This window comes from Stylophora pistillata, chromosome 4, assembly GCF_964205215.1.
Source record: "Stylophora pistillata chromosome 4, jaStyPist1.2, whole genome shotgun sequence".
Classification (NCBI taxonomy): Eukaryota; Metazoa; Cnidaria; class Anthozoa; order Scleractinia; family Pocilloporidae; genus Stylophora; species Stylophora pistillata.
In genome coordinates, this window is record NC_142522.1 from 31,103,452 (window position 1) to 31,121,388 (window position 17,937).

Genomic DNA, 17,937 nt, shown 5'->3' on the forward strand with positions numbered 1-17,937 from the left:
ACCATACATGACTTCAGTATCTTGCAGTGCCTCTATCATCTCAGTTGCACCTCCAACACCACTTGCCACATAGTGGACAACATTAGGATTACCTGCCCAATGGCCAGCCAACATCCTTAAAAGAAAAACGGATTTTAAAAGTCACCCTTAATTGTCAATTGTTAGGAGAGAGAATGGAATAACAATGGGACAACATCAGACAGAAAAACAACAGAACAAGAGTAAGAACATAAAATGATGGTTTACAAATTGAAAGGACTCTCCTTATAAAGAGGAAGTCTCAGGAAATCCCCTTTACAAAGGGTTGAGCTGATGTTTTAGAATCTCTAATTTAGCCAACAGTTATATCTAAATAATTATTACTGTGTACAGTACCATACCCAAGGATATAATTATTATTATTAAAGTGATTATTTGAAATCTCAACCTCATTCATTGTTTAAAAATCACTGTCTGAACAGGACTTTGATATTAAATAATCAGTCCTCAATATTTCAAAGTTTTTGTTGAAGCTTTAACTTAATTCAGTTCTCCAAGGAGAAGCATTTCAAATTTTTTGGAAAAAAGAACTATTGATCAGTATTCTAAAGTTACAAAAAATGGGGTTACAATATTGGGCAGTCCTGATAGGTTAAGGTCATGAACTAGCTGTAGCAATTTGATAAGATCAACATTGATCAGGGCATGCAAATTCAAACTGTGCAACTTGATTGTCCTCGAGTATGTGGACATGCATTCAAAACTTTATTTTTTGCCCATAATTCTTGAATAATATTTCACTTTCAATATGATGGTTTAATATTTTGTCCTCTACCAAAAACCGTACATACACCTGTAAGTCATTTAAAAAGTAAAAACAGTGAAGAAAATAAAAGCAACGTTTCTGACGCAGTGTGATCAAGATGTGAAGTAGAGATTACTATATTGTCATGCATATATTGTTAAAAAAAAGTCATGTAACTAACGCAATCTCTGATCACAACAAAATGTATTTCAAGGCCAAAGAGCTGGCGGAAATTTTCCGAATGCTTTTCTCAAGTCGCACGCAAAACTGATATAGAACCAAGTTTAAAAATTTTAAGAATTGACGTAGGATGCAAGCAAATTTTATTAAATGTAGCTACATATAAAAATATTTTTTTAACATTAAGGGAAGGGAGTGCACAACACACTTGAGAACTTACCAGTTTGTGGAAGACTCGTCGCTCCTAACATCCAGCATTGCACCTTTAAAGGAACTTTCGTCTTTTATCTCCACTTGTGTTGACATTTCTTAATGCTTAAATGGGGCAAAATAATAAAAAAAAAAAAAAAACTCGTAAACAGACACTAATTTAGGCCGAAAATCTGGTGAATTCTCTACATCGATAACATTCTCTTTAGTCGGAAATTAGAATATGGTTGACCACTGATATATCATCACAATTGTCTTTATAACTAAAATCATCGCCCCTTGAGAGAAACCTATACGACTAAGAAATGGTTGGGTTGCTGAAGCAGCTAGAAAATCAAAACTTACCTGGTTTCCGTGAAGAAGAATTCGAATAATCACCTACAGTTACCGATAACTTTTAGCGACCACTACACAATGAACACGATCTCGGCAGGAGACTGGGACCGGAGTCGACTCCCTCTTAATCTCGCGTGTGACCTTGCAAATTCCTGCGAGCGATGAAAATATAATAAGTTGTCTAGTAGGAAGGATTTTCACTTGAAGAATCGTGCACTTGGGGAGAAAACAATGTGGAGTCTGAGGAATACCTTGTCGTTTTATCTAATGGCCTTTATGGCCGATATTAGGAAAAGAGATCTCGCTATTATTAACAGTCATTCCAGAGTGCACGTTGGATATGAGAGGGTACTTGAAATAGACAACGAGACGTGTACGGTACCTAGTGTACAAGTTACCATAGCGAATTACAAACTTACCGAGACAAGTGTTTGGTTAAATTTATAAAACTTAAACGATGATATAGCCTGAATCGTTGCACATATTTTCAAATATTTTGCAGTACGGTAGCGAACGGAAGAAACCAATATTGTGGCTACTCGACCAGACTTTAAAGGTGAACTTTTGTAAACCTGGCAGGATTTCAACGAAAAATTTGCAAGTCATCCAGAGATTTTGAAAGTGACCGGCTGTTCCTGCAATTGTTGCTTTATACTTTCTCTAGACTATAGAACGTTGATGTCAACTGAGTGCAAACTGAACTGGCTCAAGTTAAGTGAAAGTTCAAAGCTCAGAAACCGTTCAATGGGGTTATATCGTACTTTGAGGCATTTACTCTTGTCACCGGTATGACATTGACTAGTTTTTTATGTCCAAATGCACAGAAGAGGTGTTTACTTCCAGCCAAAAAGAAATTCAGCTTAGCAGCACTTGGTAAATCATTTTTCAAATAAGGGGATTCGTTGTATTCGGGAACTATTACTCACCGGAGTGGGGGTGACTAGTGGTGTGCTGCGAAGCGGTGAGGTAAATGTCCACCAGTAGTCATCAACACTGAGTTAAATAATTGTTTTATAGTATACACATGCATTCCTACAACGAATACAGCATTTTGGGGCACAAATCTCGCGCGAGTCGGTGGATAGCGAAGGATATTCGGATTTTAAGTAGCCAACTTAGGCTCCTTCAACGCTATCCATGGCCATGGCTTTAAAATAAACTAAACGCTGATAACCGGAGTTCATTGAACCATTTAGGACGCAAGAAATGCAATACACTTTTAAGATGTCACATATATTCTCTTTTCCTTAACGAAAGGCACTATACTCGATGATATATAGACCTTCAAAAATGTTACTTTTCAATATCGACTCTGTCAGTTTTGTGTTATTCGGATTTTACACCCTAACCAAATTAGGAATCCATTTTTTGAGAGAGTTGACATCAAAGATGTTTCTTATTTCTTTAATTTTCTTCTTTATTCAATAGCTTAACTGCATCCCTTGGCAAAATGTAACGATTCTCGTTTCTGAGTTTATCAGTAGTAATCAACCAGACCAGTGCCAACGAGTCTGCTTTGATGTAGTAGCAAAGGTAAACTAAATGGAGTAAGTGAAAAGAAGAATCCTTTTACGAAATCAACCCACAGTATCGATAGCATGGGTAGGCAATTTTTGTTTTTGGCTGATCTTTTCGCTTCACATGCCTTTATACCCTCTTTGGGGGAGAGGGAAGTAGAAAGACGCGAAAGAGCTTGTATAAATAGTTACCCATTTAAGCTACCCTGAAATCTAAGTAATACTCAATCTCTCTTCTGAGCTTAGACGAATACAGCTGACACAAAGTCATCTGTTAAATAATCGTCATTTAAGGCGTACGAAGTTAAATCTTAAAGTTTTTCCACAATTTATTAAAAGCATTGAAATAACCTAGTCGACCAACAATTAATTTCGCTAGATGAGGGAAACCGGAGAACTCGAAGGAAAACCCTCAAATTAAGTTTGTTGGATTAAAAAAGTAATTTGTTCAACCTAGATAAATAATGTTTAAATAGAATAATTCGAATTAAATATCAAATTTCCCTAGTTCCGTAAAATCATGCAATTAAAAGGTAATTTGTTCAACCTAGATAAATAATGTTTGAATAGAATAATTCGAATTAAATATCAAATTTCCCTAGTTCCGTAAAATCATGCAATTAAAAGGTAATTTGTTCAACCTAGATAAATAATGTTTGAATAGAATAATTCGAATTAAATATCAAATTTCCCTAGTTCCGTAAAATCATGCAATTAAAAGGTGGTGAATACTGCCACACAGGTCCATAAAAACATCAAACGAGTCTTCTTAATTAACCACCTTTGCAACTTAAATATAAATGTTAAAGTAAATTAATATTACTAAACGTCCCATCGCTACTTGCCTCTAGATATTGATCTTTCATATAGAATTCAGACATTCACGAGCTAAAAGTTAATAAAGAGAACGTTTAGCTCGAATGATAAAGAGAATGCTTAGCTCAAGAATATTGAGTTAGCTATCCAGTTTCCAGAAGCCAATAACCCTGGACTTTTGGAGAGGAAACGTCTAGACGCAACGTGAAGTTTTAACCAAAGTACTCTTTTGGACAGTTTTTCAGTTAGTCTCACAAATCTGTGGTGTCTACTATAATTTTTATGAACATGGTGTCATCCCGGACATAGGCGTGGTTGTTTAACTCTGACAGAGGGCAGAAGGTGGGACATCCACTTGCGATATTCATTTCTCTTCTTGGCCTCTGAAAAGAGGAGCTATTAGGATCAGGTCGGAATGCGTCAATCACGTGTTCCACATTATCCTGATCCAGCAACATAAAGGTGACCTTCTGTCTAAATGGCCAGCGGAGCATCGCGTCATACTGACCGCGCAAGACCACAAAGAAGATAGAGATGTGGGTTCCTTTGCCGATGCCGTCACCATTTAAATAGATACGCCCACACATCTTATAACCATAACGACTGGTGAAGAAGCAGGGGCTGTAAAATGACACTTGGGCTCCTGACTGTGCATCTCGCCGTCTCCTCGCGAAGTCGGAAATTTTCCACAGTAAGACTCCGTCGTGGCTGGATACTTCTTGTTGTGTCACGTACTCCTCTAAATCGCTCAGGGTGACATTACGCAACGCCAGGGAGTGACTCATGGACTCAAACTGCCTCTGTAACCTGTTAATCGTTTCTTTGGCAGCTTCCAGTGCTCTGGCTAAAGTAGCAACCTGCCGTTGAAGATCTTCATTCTGTCTGTTCCCTTCGATGATGAGAACCTCAAGGTCAGCTGTTTTTGCTGCTTCATTATGAATTCTCCGTGAGAGCTCCATTGTTGATTCTTGACCTGTTACAGATGAATTCGGAATAGGTTTGTTCTGCCCAGCACCACCACTTTCCAACTGGTGTATGCGTTGCTCTTGCTGCAAAAGCTTGGATTTTAATTCTTCATTCTCTTTTAACGCGTGCTCTATTTGTTCTACACATCTCTCCAATTCTTTCTGGGATGGCATGTTTACGTCTTTATGATTAACGTGATTTGGTTCACGAAGGTTGCTCCCTTCCAGAGAGAGAAGTTGCATGACTGTTTGAAAGAGGAGCGTCATATGCACAGCAACATTTTTCACGTCATGAGCCTCTCTATCTTGCAGCTTCATGGCCTGAAAGGCATAAGGTTACAAATCTTTAATGAAAATCAGCAGTGCACAATGTTTCAAAGACACAATTATTAATTAACCAATAAATTCACCTTCGGAGGGTTGCTCTGTAAAATAATTAAATCATTGTCAAACTAAGATGAATTTGACAAATTCAGAGAATACCCCTATGATACAGAAGACTACCGTTCAACATTTATCATTGACAGAGTTCCAAATGTCAACACATTCTAAAAATTGATAAAAATTTGAACCACTCACTCAATTTGTTTTTCGCTTATTCCAAACACCTTACCTTAGATTCAGGACATCCGATTTGCGACCAAGGACAAGGAACTGTTATCTCTTCACAGTCTCCTTTCAATGGGTCAATATGAGAAGTCATCTAGAAAAAAGAGTCAAAATGTCAAAACAAATCGCAGTTAGCTCATAAATAGCTTAATACTACTGTCAACTCATAAACATCCCGTTCAACTAGAGAGTGCTACATCCATTCAGACTCCGATATTTGCCCTGCAGTGTTGTAGCCTGTCCGTATAAGTACTTCCAGAGTAAATAATATGCACACCTTAACTTACCAAAATGAGCGCGAAATTATGCAGATCACGGGTAACCATTAAGTCATTTCATCTAGAACTCTCGGCCCAAATACAAATGAATATTAATGATGACGCACGGGGCTAATAATGGCGCGCAGATAACGGAATCTGGTGAGTTACCAATTCATGTACATTTTCTTGCCCAGTTCAACTGGGTTTTGATTATGGTAGTTTCATTTGTGATCGTTACAACCCCTACGTTCTGTTGGCTATGAATAATAAGATTAGTATATACCACATACAGAATAGTCCTTTTTGCGCGCTGATTGGTTACATCGAAAGTAATGAGCAAGTCTAGCAAGTACCATTCACCTCTAAGGGGAGGAGACAAAATCGCGCGTCAAAAGTTTAATTTCCTACCAGTTTTTGGTATCTTGAAAGAAATGAACTAGCTATTTGCTTCTGTGTGGTGTATAATAAATGATTATTGACCACAATGTCGGTAAAAAGTGGTGGATAATTACTTCCAATTTGGTGAATAAATGTTTACTTTTGGGATAAGCATATTTATAAATGGTTGCGCGTGGTGGTCTGAGTCGTCGTTCCGACAGATCTCCTTTCTCTCAGAAGCATTAGTTTAAGAGGGAGGCATGCTTTCTGCGGTGGCTGATCAGACCTATACGTGAACGGCAATGTCGTTGGCAGTCCGGGCAGACATGGTCAGTGTTTGGCACCGATTGGTTTCGTGCAGCATGTCGGGCTATGCGAGTTTCCTGAAGCAGCTCGATGCGACGACGTTCAAATCTCTCTACGCCAATACGGCAGGCAGTGCGCCATTCTGGAAGGTTAAGAGCTTGTCTCTCCCAGGTTTCAATGGGTAAATCACATGCCTTCAAGTTATATTTCAAGACATCCTTGTACCTCTTGTGCTGACCTCTTCGTGAACGCTGACCACCGACCAGCTCCCCGTAGAAGTGTGCCGGAGTTGGCCCTTGATGAGCAAAGCTTCAATGCCTTCTATCTCGAAGCGTTCAAGTACAGTAGTGTTTGGTATTCTGTCCATCCAAGAGATGCCACAGATTTTTGGGAGGCATCTGAGATGGAACTGGTCAAGTTTTTTCACGTGATGGCGGTACCAGGTCCAAGATTCACTCCCGTACAGGAGCGTGGTTAGCACAACCGTTCTATATGCACCAATCTTTGTGCTGAGGCGAATACCATGATCTGACCACAGTCTGTGGTGCAAACGTCCAAAGCTGGCACTTGCTTTGCTAATTCGGGAGGTGATCTCATCATCTACGCAAGCATTCTGTGAGAGAAAGCCGTCCAAGTAGCAGAACTTCTGCACAACCTTCAGCTATTTATCGCCGATCTTAATGACAGGATCGCGAGGGGAGCTGCCTTGTTTCGGCTGAAACACCACTTCGGTTTTTAATATGCTGATGGTGAGGCCATAGCGTGATGCTGCTTTCGCGAAGTCATTGAGAATGCCCTGCAGCTCGTCCTCAGTGTGAACGATCAGTGTGCAGTCATCTGCAAACAGTAGTTCGCGCAGAAGCAGGAAAGACACCTTAGACCGAGCTTTTAGACGCTGGAGATTGAGGATGCCACCGTCGCTTCTGAATCTGATCATAACACCACTGCTGCAGTTCTTGAAGGCACCTTGGAGCATTGCAGAGAAGATGATACACAAGAGGAGTGGAACCATGACACAGCCCTGCTTGGTTCCGTTTGTCACTGAAAAAGGCTTCCGATGTAGTCCCGAGATCAGATACACGTGCCATCATACCATCATGAAATGAGCGAATGATCTTGACTACCCTTGGTGGACAGCCAGCCTTTAGTAGAAGCTTCCAAAGTCCCTCGCGACTAACAATGTCAAAAGCTTTGGTGAGCTCAACGAACACCATGAACAGGTCACGGCATTGAAATGGCAGACATGCATATTGATTAAGTAGTACTAACACCCTATCTGATCAAAGTACTCTACTGGCTGATTTTTCTCATCTAAAAATAACAGATGGTAGCTTCTAATAAACCAATGGTTAAAGTACATCTGAGCTTACCTGACCTCGAGGAATGTCCTTCCTAGTACACTTTGTGCATTCGATCAGCACTGCAGGGCACTGTGTTTCATGATGTTCCTGTCGTGAGAATAACAGAAAACATCATAGCATTAGACAAAAGTGTTAAAGCAGTACACGTATTACGTACCACCTTTTGATTCTGTCATGATGTTCAGTCTAATCGAAGCTTGTGAGAACTTCGAAAGACGATGATCACTGTTTAATTGGAGCACCTCGAACCTTTAATGTTTTTAACACAAATCTTGTCGAGGATATGGTAAGGGGAGCTTCCAGGTAACGAACTTTCCACTAAGAGAGTTTTGACTACGGCAGATCTCAGCCATCTTTCATGTATTTTGAATTTCAAGATGTCTAGTCATTCAAAGGCAAACGAAAAGAATTAAAGCGATAAAGCAAGACAAAGACCAAGGTGTAACACTGATTCGTAAAAAAATGATTGTCGTAGCGATTGATGTTGTTGTCAGATCAACCCTAGGTTGGTCCTTTTCGGTCAAACGTAGTGCTATCAAATGACAGTGCATATCAGGGCGATTATTCATTCGATGTACTGGCTAAGGTTAAAGATATCTTTGACGAGAAATGTCCGTTAGAGCTGTGTACATCAGTTAGTTGTTTAACTATTTGGCTGTCACTGCACATACCTTCATAACAGCAAAAGTGACCAGAGCATGGCAGTACTCACATGTTTCCAATCTATACTGGCACCTCTGCTCCAGATGGTCTGCTAGCTGGGCTCTAGTCACCAGTTCGCCGCAATCGGAGTGAACACAAGGTACTTTCACATACTCACAAACAGCTTCATGGGCCTGATGGAAACGTAGCCAAATTAAAAATTTTGTTAAATCGATAACGGGTATGGATCAGCTATGGTCATCGACGTCGACCCTCAGCATTGATACATGACGATAAGGGTTTGGGAGGACAAATGTGTATTTGAAGTAATCGTATCTTGAGTGCAACTGAGTGTCGTAATACCACGGTAATCACAAAGGCCAGTCAAGACAAAGGAAGATATCACAAAGAGCCAATTAGAACACGAACTTAAAACAAGCAAACTGCCTGCAGCACGTGAAAACGCGGTCGAGAAAGTCCAAATCGGTTTTGACTGGTCGAGAGAATTATCAAGTATTCTTACAGCAACCACAAATTCATTTATTTAAGGAATGAAAATAGATATCAAACAATTATGCAATCGCTACCCGCAAAACAGCGAAGCAAAGCGAGGCGAGAGGGAAAAAATTAAAGTAAATTCTTAGTAACAATATACACGAACAATAAAATAGCAGTACGATAAGTAACAGATAAGCCAAATTACAAATAGAATAAAATTACACACAAACAAAAAAAAAAAGAACAAAAGCAAATTAAACCAAAAGGATTTTAATTTTTTAAATTGACGTCGACACTCAATGAAAACGGCCAATAGGTGGTTTGCAACCAATCTCTAGAGACACAGGTAACAATGGTGAAAGGAACAAATGCTGGTGGACGAACAAAAGAAGCTAATGAGATATCCATTGTTTACGTCCACCAACATGGCGGCCATGACGTAACGTGCAAACCACCTTTCGCGCGATAAGGTTTACCTCTCGTTTTCTCAGTTCATCCTTCCATGCACAACCGTGCTCATGGTTGACGCAGTGAAGCGTCAATGACTGGATTTCTCGCTCAACAAATCGGTCAACAATCGGTCCTGGAAAACCTAGGATACACATACAGACAAGAAAAAGATATTGAAGATGCAGTATCAATCAGAAAAACAGTAAAAAATATACAATAAGCGCGCGGTATCGAGCTGCTCTGCGTCAAGTTCTCATCAGTACGCGGGTACTTTAAGCACTGTCTCTCCCTGATACCTTAGTTCACAATGTTCAAATTCTCATTATCATATTGTTAAAAGTGCAAATTTGATTCTTCAAATCGTGCTTCGGTCTCATTCAGTGGAGAAGGAGGAGATCGTCTCGTTTGATGGAGAAGCAGGCAATTGATGGAGTCGTTTTCCTTCGTTTTCTTGGATCCGGTCTTCGTTCCTAACGGATAAGGTTCGAGAGAGGAGTCGAGCTCATTTTCTAAAAATCGGAATTGAGAAGGTTCTATTGACGGAGAGCCTGGCAGAGGTCAGCTAAGATATCCCTGATTATTCGATACACGATGGCTGATTTGGTAAGAATTAAATTCTAAAGACATTCGAGATATTAAGAGGGCAACTGACCTGTTCTTGATGAATTATTGCATCATCTATGACACATTTCCCAGGTCCCTGACTGAAGATTTTAGAGAATAAAAGAACTTTATCAATTTCATTGTTATATAAATTACTAAATGCATAACTGACTATCGCACAGTCATGCTTTTCACAAAGCAAACTTAATCCAACAGATTTATTAGTTCATGACTTCTGATGACCTACTAAATACTATACACCGATTGCCATAAATCGATTTCAGTCACATTTTCATTGCACATGGTTGGCACAACTGAACGTTATCTATGGGTAAGTACTGAGTCATCGCAAAAATCTATTATCAAATAGAACCTTAAATCTATAATCTACAACATTCACATCAACATACCTTAGCATATCTTCCACACATGCCTTACAATATCTGTGGCCACAAGCTATGGTCTGCAGAGCTTCTTTGAGGAGTTCGTTACATTTAGGACATAGATTCTTTTCGTCAATTCCAGATCGGTCGATGGCAGCCAAGTGGTATCCAGGCATGACAAAAACTTCTGAGAAATTAAAATACAACTAAGATAATCAATTAAGCAAATTTAAACGTGAACAGCATCTCTGAAGTGGCCCAAAACAGAATTGAAGCAATAATGCGTGGTCTTATTATATAAGTTACGACGACATTGCGTCAGAAAGTTTAAAAAAAGCATGGAAGTGCCTTCAACAAGCTGAAATGAAAAAAAAAAATAATGTTGTTGTTGATGCAAAACATTCAAGTTATTGCATTGATTTCCTTTAAGACATTACTACCGCATCCATAATCTTCTATTTCGGGAAATGTCAGCTCAAGGAATTTCAAAAACTCGGCTATACACACTTTGTTTGGTACAGATTTTCCTTTGAAAATTAACTGGTTAAGTGGATAAATTATAAGTAAATGCAGATTACAAAAAAGAAGATAAATGTTATCTCGTGGAAACTGTTTTTAAAAGATTAAGCGTGGTGAGTGATACACAAATGTATGTATACATTGTACATACTGCTACACTGGGGATCGTCGATGAAAACATCTTTATTCCCTTACAAACTGCATACTGACAAGTATGCAGGAAGTGCACGTTAAGCAAAATTTAGAGAATGTCTACTTAAAAAATTGTTTAGTGAAAGGAGTTCCATTTCAACCCATTAGAGCGAGAAAATTAATTTGATATATAACGCATGAGGTAAACATTTATTAATACAAGCTTCGCTTCAGTTATAACGACTTACATAGTCCAAGCAAAAACTTGAGTTAGAAACTCAGATCCCTGGATAATTGTTTGACCGAAATTCTCTACCGCTGTTATCTATGGAGTGGTGCGAAGTTTTCCAATGGTGTCGTTTTTCACAAAAGTATTCTTGCGATAGAAATTCGTTCGAATAAGTAAGAGTACAAATTTGTACTGAACACTTCCTCGGCTCCAATTTACCTCCGAGGCAATTTTGAAGCCGGTTACAGCGGTAGTTTGAAGTTCAGGGAATCCCCGACACTTTTGAACGCTATCGTCATGTTGAGTTCGCATACTCAACTAGGTAAATCTTAAACTTTTCAAACCTCCTCTCCTGACCGTTCTACAACTTATTAAGACGGCAGATTACAAACGAAAACATACCGTGCATAAGAGAACACGATAACTGATCTTCACTTTCTTTAAACAAATTGGGTCAAATAGGCATTAGCCACTCACGTACGAAATAGTTCCTACGAAGTAGTTCAAGTTTTAAATTCCGACGGTGTAGTAATCACTTTACGACGGTGTAATAATCACATTACCTACATGTGCTTTCACTTGATTTCCGTCCTAAGAATTGAGCATCGAGCTCGTAGGTCTGACACTACACAAATGGTGAGCACGATGACCAGCATAGTAATGGATGATTCACTGACAATTTAACAATGCCGAACCCTCAATCGTGGGTGTTCATTTGCTCTGCCTTCAACCCTACGACTCCTTTTCACATTTCATACATTTCTTGGCATGAAGGATTAACCTTAACCTGAGCCACAGCAGTCAAGGAACACAAGGCAGTGACTCCGATGATTTAAAGCTACCTAAAGTTAGTGGTCTCCTCAACGTAAAGAACCGCCATCTTGGACGCTTTTGTGAGAAAACTGGGGCGAGAACTAAAGCTGCCACCTACGCTATGACGTAACGAGATACTTATGCAATGATGCAGCGTGGGTATTTTTAGTTGGTAATTTGTTGAATCATCGTGCGTTCACGAAAATTGAGTACATGTGCTGTACGATCAGCATCGAGTTGCTAAGTAAAAGAACTCGATTTTCCATTTTTCTCCTCGCCTTTGGCTCATTCAAACTACAAAAATGACATTTTTCCAAGACAGTTTTTCAGCCTAATTTGTCATTCAATAGCATCTCTATAAACATTCGAAAATTGTTGGGGGAAAACCCCACGGAGATTTTGATATAAAAATAACTCGTTATAACTTCACCAGTCACGCCACTGCCCATACCCACTCCGGTTGCGGCAGTTGATACTAATTGAACACATGTGTTGAAAAACTGATTCCACTCTCCGGTTTCGTTCTACTGATGTTGTCTGCTATCGACTTCTTTTTCGCCTGTGAATATGCTGCCAGAGAGAAGGCGAAGGTTTACACAAAATTCGTTTCTCCAATCAATGGTTTTATTCCTTTCGTATTTATGGTTTGTTGTGTGACTGGAGTTCACTGGTAAAGACGTAAAAGTTGGAACAACATCAGTTTAAGGGAGCCTCTCTCGCTTTGATCAAAGAAGCCAGACATGATTGTCTTCGACAACAAGGTTCTTATTCGAGAGTCATTCACAAAGAGAAGCAAAACATGACCCGTGCGGTTACTGATGCCACGATACACCATTAGCTCAATTTGCGACAGCCGACAGGTTTGATTTTTATAACTCAGCAAAAATATATAAAACTCACCGTAAAATAGGTAGAAAACTAGTTCCTTTCCCGATGAAAATTAATTTCGTTTCCACGCATGTAGAATCAAGCTCAAATGAGCTAATGAATCAAAAAAATGCGCTGAAAGCCGGCCGGTTTCGTTGGTACGCTCCATAAAAGGTTAGAATGAGGGCATCATGTGAGAAACATTTGGTAGTCACCTCTGTACTTTGTGCCTCTAAATATATCGACTGATTGATGAAAGTCCTTGTTGAACAAGTTGTTTTTCCAGCTAAACTACCTACGCTTCGAAACCACTGTGACTGCAAATATTGCAGCTCTAAATAAAAGAAAGCCCCTTAATTTACTAACGGGTAGTTGCACCATCAGTTAATCAAAGGCAAATTGGAGCTACCTCATGGTATATCTTTATTATTAATTTTGATTGAGTAATGTGTGCTTCGTCTATTTTCCAACAAATAAGGGTCTGACTTGAAATGCGGTTTTGTTAAGGTAGTTTTCCCCACCCTTTTCTATCATCTAATATGTAAAATCCCTACCCTTTTAAAAGGGTGGGGAAAACTACCTTAACAAAACTGCATTTCAAGTCAGACCCTTATTTGTTGGAAAATAGACGAAGCACACATTACTTAACTTGAAAATCAATAATAAAGATATACCATGAGATAGCTCCAATTTGCCTTTGATTAACTGATGGTGTGACTACTCGTTAGTAAATTAAGGGGCTCTGCTAGAAATTGGCACCCCTTAAGGCAGAACCCCACTTGGTTGAAGGCATGGTAGGCCAATATTACAATAATATTAAAATTAATTGTAGCCTAGGGGTGAGGGTGTTGGAAATGAAAAAAAAAGACAGGTGTCACTGAGAGCAGTTGGAAACTTTATCATTGAGCATTCATCACTGTGTTTGAGCTGTTAACCTTCGTTGCCTTGCTAAGAGAAGGGAAAGTCACAGGAGGAAAAGTAGCTCCTTAAATGGTCACATGGGCAAACTGAAAATTCAAATGCAATTGATTGCATTTTGACAGGTCCTTACAGTTTAGTGATTTTGGTAGTATCTGCAAACTATCATTTTCACATATGATTTGTTAAAATTGCAATGCATGCACATGAAGTCAATGACATAATGCTGAAACATTAATGATTGATTACAAGGGGGTGGAAGGGCATCTTCCATGCTCTTTTATCTTGATTCATCCCGTATATAGTTTTGATATATTGTAAATTACTTCTTAAGTCTCCCCAATTAGCAGCAATGCTAAATCTTTGTAGAAACATTAATAAAGTTGATGATGATGATGATGATTGCCTCCTGGTTAGCTCAATTGGTAGAGTGCCGGACTGTTGTGCAGGAGGTTGAGGGTTCAAGCCCCAGCCAGACCAACACTCGGGGTCTTAAAATAACTGAGGAGAATTTGCTGCCTTTCTATAACATCAAGAAATGGATAGATATTCTAGTCTTCTCGGATAAGGAAGAATAATAATAATAATAATAATAATTTACATTTCTAAAGCGCTAAAATTATAAAATATTCTAAAGCGCTTTACAACATTATTAACTACAAATATTAAAATGATAAACGACAAAATATCAAAACAAACTGTAAGCCAGCTTGAATAGATGTGTCTTAAGCTTTGACTTAAAAATCGTTACACTTGGACTGTTTCGAATAAACCATAGGCCCCGTCTCCTGCAGGGTTAGGGGTAGGAGATGTTAATTTCCCACGCATGAGATTACTGTGTGGTGGACATCCTCCCCTGAGGAAGGATGGGTGGGTTTACTGGGCCCGCAGTAATTGGTGCAAGCTGTTGCGGTGTCCCTGCCTGTCGGCGAATCTAATAAATTAAATTTAAAAATGAAATTAAATGATGATGATGACGAGGTTGTCAATAGGGTCTCATCTCCCCTTTCCCAGCTGTTCCTGCACAGATCATCTTTCTTCTCACTGCCTGTTTGCATCATCCTTGCAAGAGCCCTTCACAAGCTAGGCCTTTTTTTGTCCCCAAGTTAATAATTTTTAACAAAGGTGTACTTCAGATGCAATTGTAATGTTCATTTGTGTGACTTATTTCTTACAGCTATATCTGACTAAATTAAGATTCATGTTATGAAAAACAATTTCAAACATGTACATGTAGGTTTTTGATTGTTGCTGTCATGTATTATTTATCATGAAATTCTGCATGTCCACAGTACAATTTATAGCATGGCAATATCACATATCTTCATTTAACCATTTCATGATGTTGGTGTGTTAAGTATCCACGTTGTTTATCAATGTCCAGATGTATGTACGTTGACTCAGTGTTAGAGTGTTGATTTAAGTCCCAGAAAATTTAATATATGCTTTTATCTGTACACATATGCATCACAAATGTTCTGCTTGCTGACCAATGCTGAGAGGATAAAAAACTGCATGCTTCACTTATAGTTGTGATATAGTTTATGGTGCTACAATGCAGTTACATATTGTGGTATAAAATAAATATAATGTTCAGGGGTGGTAGATTTGACATATAATAAATGAGTATATCAAATGAGTTTCAGTCTCAACTTAGACTTGGTAACCACATGGCACAATGTGGTGAAGAACAGCTAGTCCTATTGACTTGAATGTGTGTTTAATGTTCATAGTAATTTGACAGTCTTGGTTATGCATCTCTGAAATTAATTATTTTGGCATGTTACAATTTTGAATAAATTTATGTACTAAAAGTGGTTGATGACATTAACTGAAGGCAACTACATTGTACACATTGATACATGGTAGTCAAACCTGTAAAAATAATAAAAACATGCAATTCAAGTCACTGAATAGTTATGGTAATATTATTTTTGTAAATTCATTCAAATTAATTATCGAATTTTTTCTAACTACACACTACAATTGTACAATGTAAAGTTTGTCAATGAGCACCTAATGTTTTTTTGAGCAAAATTAATTGAGATCAAAATACTGTTTTTATTTTTTTTAATTTTCAAAGGAAAAAACAGTAAAAGCTGGTAAATATGGAAACCAAAGTGGCACGAAAAACTGCCTGTATTTAGCAAGATGATGTACGTAAGGGAAAATTTGTGTCATCAGGAGAAATGAAACTGCATGTCCATAGAGTAGGTGTCTATATTAAGATACTGCCTGTAAAGTAACCCTGGTCCTGTCTAGTATATGTGGGCTAAAACTACCCAGTGCAGGACCTCACACAGCGAAGCAAATTGTAGTTTCAAGCCAAATGTAACTCAACGTGGCAAGCATTATTCCTAGTATGCTAACTACCTAGCACAATTTGTTTACTCAGAAGCCAACTTCTCTATTCACTTCTCTTGCAGGAAAATTAAGCCTGGAGGTAACATCCTGGATAAACTGAAAGAGTTTTCTCTTTTGAAATATCATGGAAATCATGCTGGCCATGGTAGCAGATCTTGCTCCAGAATTCCAACTCTTGCACCACAAGATCGCAAATATGTTAATCATCTTCGAAGTGGCGGTCATGATCGTACACTTACTGTTGTGGATTTAGCTGACAAGCCTGAACCGTCTGCTCCTAAAATTATCCCTAAGTGCATGGTAATTAATGCTCGATCTCTCGCTAAACCAGAAGCAGCTTTGGCTCTTCACATAGAGCTCCATTCTAATAATATTGACATCTGCTTTGTCTCTGAAATGTGCCTCAGTGTGAGTTTTCACTGTAAACTTGGACTGGGAATTCCTAAAAATTCCTAGGAATTCCCAACTGAAACAACTCTGGTTCTAAAAACCTAGAAATTCCCAAAAATTCTGCATTTATTGCCAGCAGGACTTGAAATTCCTAGGAATTCTTACGAATTCCAACTCAGAACACCAATGATTTTACTGAAAGACTGTAAATCTAAAAGCTTGCCAGAAATTCCTGGGAATTTTTAGGAATTTCTCTGAATGTTTAAGAATTACTGGGAATTTTAGGAAATCTGAGGCAACTAACATAAAATGAAGATTAACTGCCAACTAAAAGTTCAAGCAGTCAATGAAATTGATTTGCATGCTTAACTCAGTTTTACATGTAAATTATTTGTTACTGTATATTAACATCAACATGTTGTAATGGTAATGGTAAAGGTAAAGTCTGTTTTCAAGCCTCGTGGCCCATTAGGCCAATGCTTAACTCCAGTTTCTGTAGCATGAAGCAACTAGGAGTATTGCTACTCCCCCCTGGATGGGATGCCAGTCCATCACAGGGTTACCCCCAGCATTAAATTGCCAGTACTCATTTAAACACCTGGGTGAAGAGGCACTCTGAGAGTAAAGTGTCTTGCCTATGAAGAACACAACACAAGGTCCCAGCCAGGGCTCGAACCCGGACCACTTGATCCAGAGTCGAGCGCACCAACCACAGGCGGCCCAGGCTCTGTCACAGGTTCTTTCAGAGTAGATTATTATAGAGTTTGTATAGTGGTTTAGTTGGTCTTGCTTTTGAGCTCTGTAAATATAAAGTTGTGTGAAATAATAAAAGAAATGAGGTCTTACCTTCATACAGAGTAGTCTGTGCTGTTCTTGTTGCGATTTGAGGCTGTTTTGCTGTGTTTCAGCTCAATGTCCTACCACCCACTACCACTTATCGCGACAAGAACAGCATTTCTTTTATTATTTCACACAACTTTATATTTACAGAGCTCAGAGGCAAGTCCAACTAAACCACTATACAAACTCTATTATAATCCACTGTGACAGAGCCTGGGCCACCTGTGCCCAAACCAACTTCAAAAAATTATCCTCAATACATCCATTTATTTAAAATAGTCCAAATGAATCATAAAATTTGGTTTGACAAGAATTGTGAATAAAATCTGTTGATTCTTTTTCATGAAATGCAATGACACGTGTTATGTTTAGTGCAAGAAATACTATCAGTAAAAAAAGTCTTAAATTGAATCATTTAATTTGGGATGATGGTGCAAATGGTATTTTAACCTTTCTTCCCAGAGTCAGGCTTTGACTTAATTTTATGTGGTTGTAACTTCTTTGGATAAAACTCTTTTGTTTTAAAATTCAAATGTACGCTGTCAAGCAGCATTTTCATGTTAGACT

At 38.6% G+C, this 17,937-nt stretch overlaps 3 protein-coding genes across 4 annotated transcripts in view; 1 reads left to right on the plus strand and 2 right to left on the minus strand.

Moving 5' to 3' along the window:
• Positions 1 to 1,672, minus strand: part of LOC111339489 (uncharacterized) — a 10,251-nt gene extending 8,579 nt beyond the window's left edge. The window contains exons 1-3 of the mRNA XM_022946159.2: positions 1,520 to 1,672; positions 1,185 to 1,279; positions 1 to 115 (exon numbers count right to left, since the gene is read on the minus strand). The exon at positions 1 to 115 is cut by the window's left edge and continues 4 nt beyond it. Of these exons, the coding sequence (XP_022801894.2) occupies positions 1 to 115; positions 1,185 to 1,270 (201 nt within the window). The 5' untranslated portion in view covers positions 1,271 to 1,279; positions 1,520 to 1,672. The remainder of the gene's footprint in view (positions 116 to 1,184; positions 1,280 to 1,519) is intronic.
• Positions 1,673 to 3,338: 1,666 nt separating this feature from the next.
• On the minus strand, positions 3,339 to 12,071 carry LOC111339487 (TNF receptor-associated factor 2). Its single transcript, XM_022946157.2, has 8 exons — positions 11,742 to 12,071; positions 10,326 to 10,485; positions 9,961 to 10,016; positions 9,339 to 9,445; positions 8,394 to 8,558; positions 7,732 to 7,809; positions 5,422 to 5,511; positions 3,339 to 5,129 (listed from the first exon to the last, which is right to left on the minus strand). Exons 2-8 carry the CDS (start codon positions 10,472 to 10,474, stop codon positions 4,095 to 4,097), a joined length of 1,680 nt encoding a protein of 559 aa, XP_022801892.2. The 5' UTR covers positions 10,475 to 10,485; positions 11,742 to 12,071; the 3' UTR covers positions 3,339 to 4,094.
• A 105-nt stretch (positions 12,072 to 12,176) lies between these two features.
• On the plus strand, positions 12,177 to 17,718 carry LOC111339485 (uncharacterized). Of its 2 annotated transcripts, XM_088758794.1 has the most exons (3): positions 12,416 to 12,851; positions 15,860 to 15,986; positions 16,203 to 17,718. In XM_088758794.1, the coding sequence occupies exons 2-3, from the start codon at positions 15,976 to 15,978 to the stop codon at positions 16,594 to 16,596; spliced, it is 405 nt and encodes a 134-aa protein (XP_088614920.1). In that variant the 5' UTR covers positions 12,416 to 12,851; positions 15,860 to 15,975; the 3' UTR covers positions 16,597 to 17,718. The 2 variants fall into 2 exon arrangements, 1 of the variants encoding a protein (XP_088614920.1); XR_016000676.1 differs by lacking the exon at positions 15,860 to 15,986 and having other exon boundaries at positions 12,177 to 12,851.
• The last annotated feature ends 219 nt before the right edge of the window (positions 17,719 to 17,937 follow it).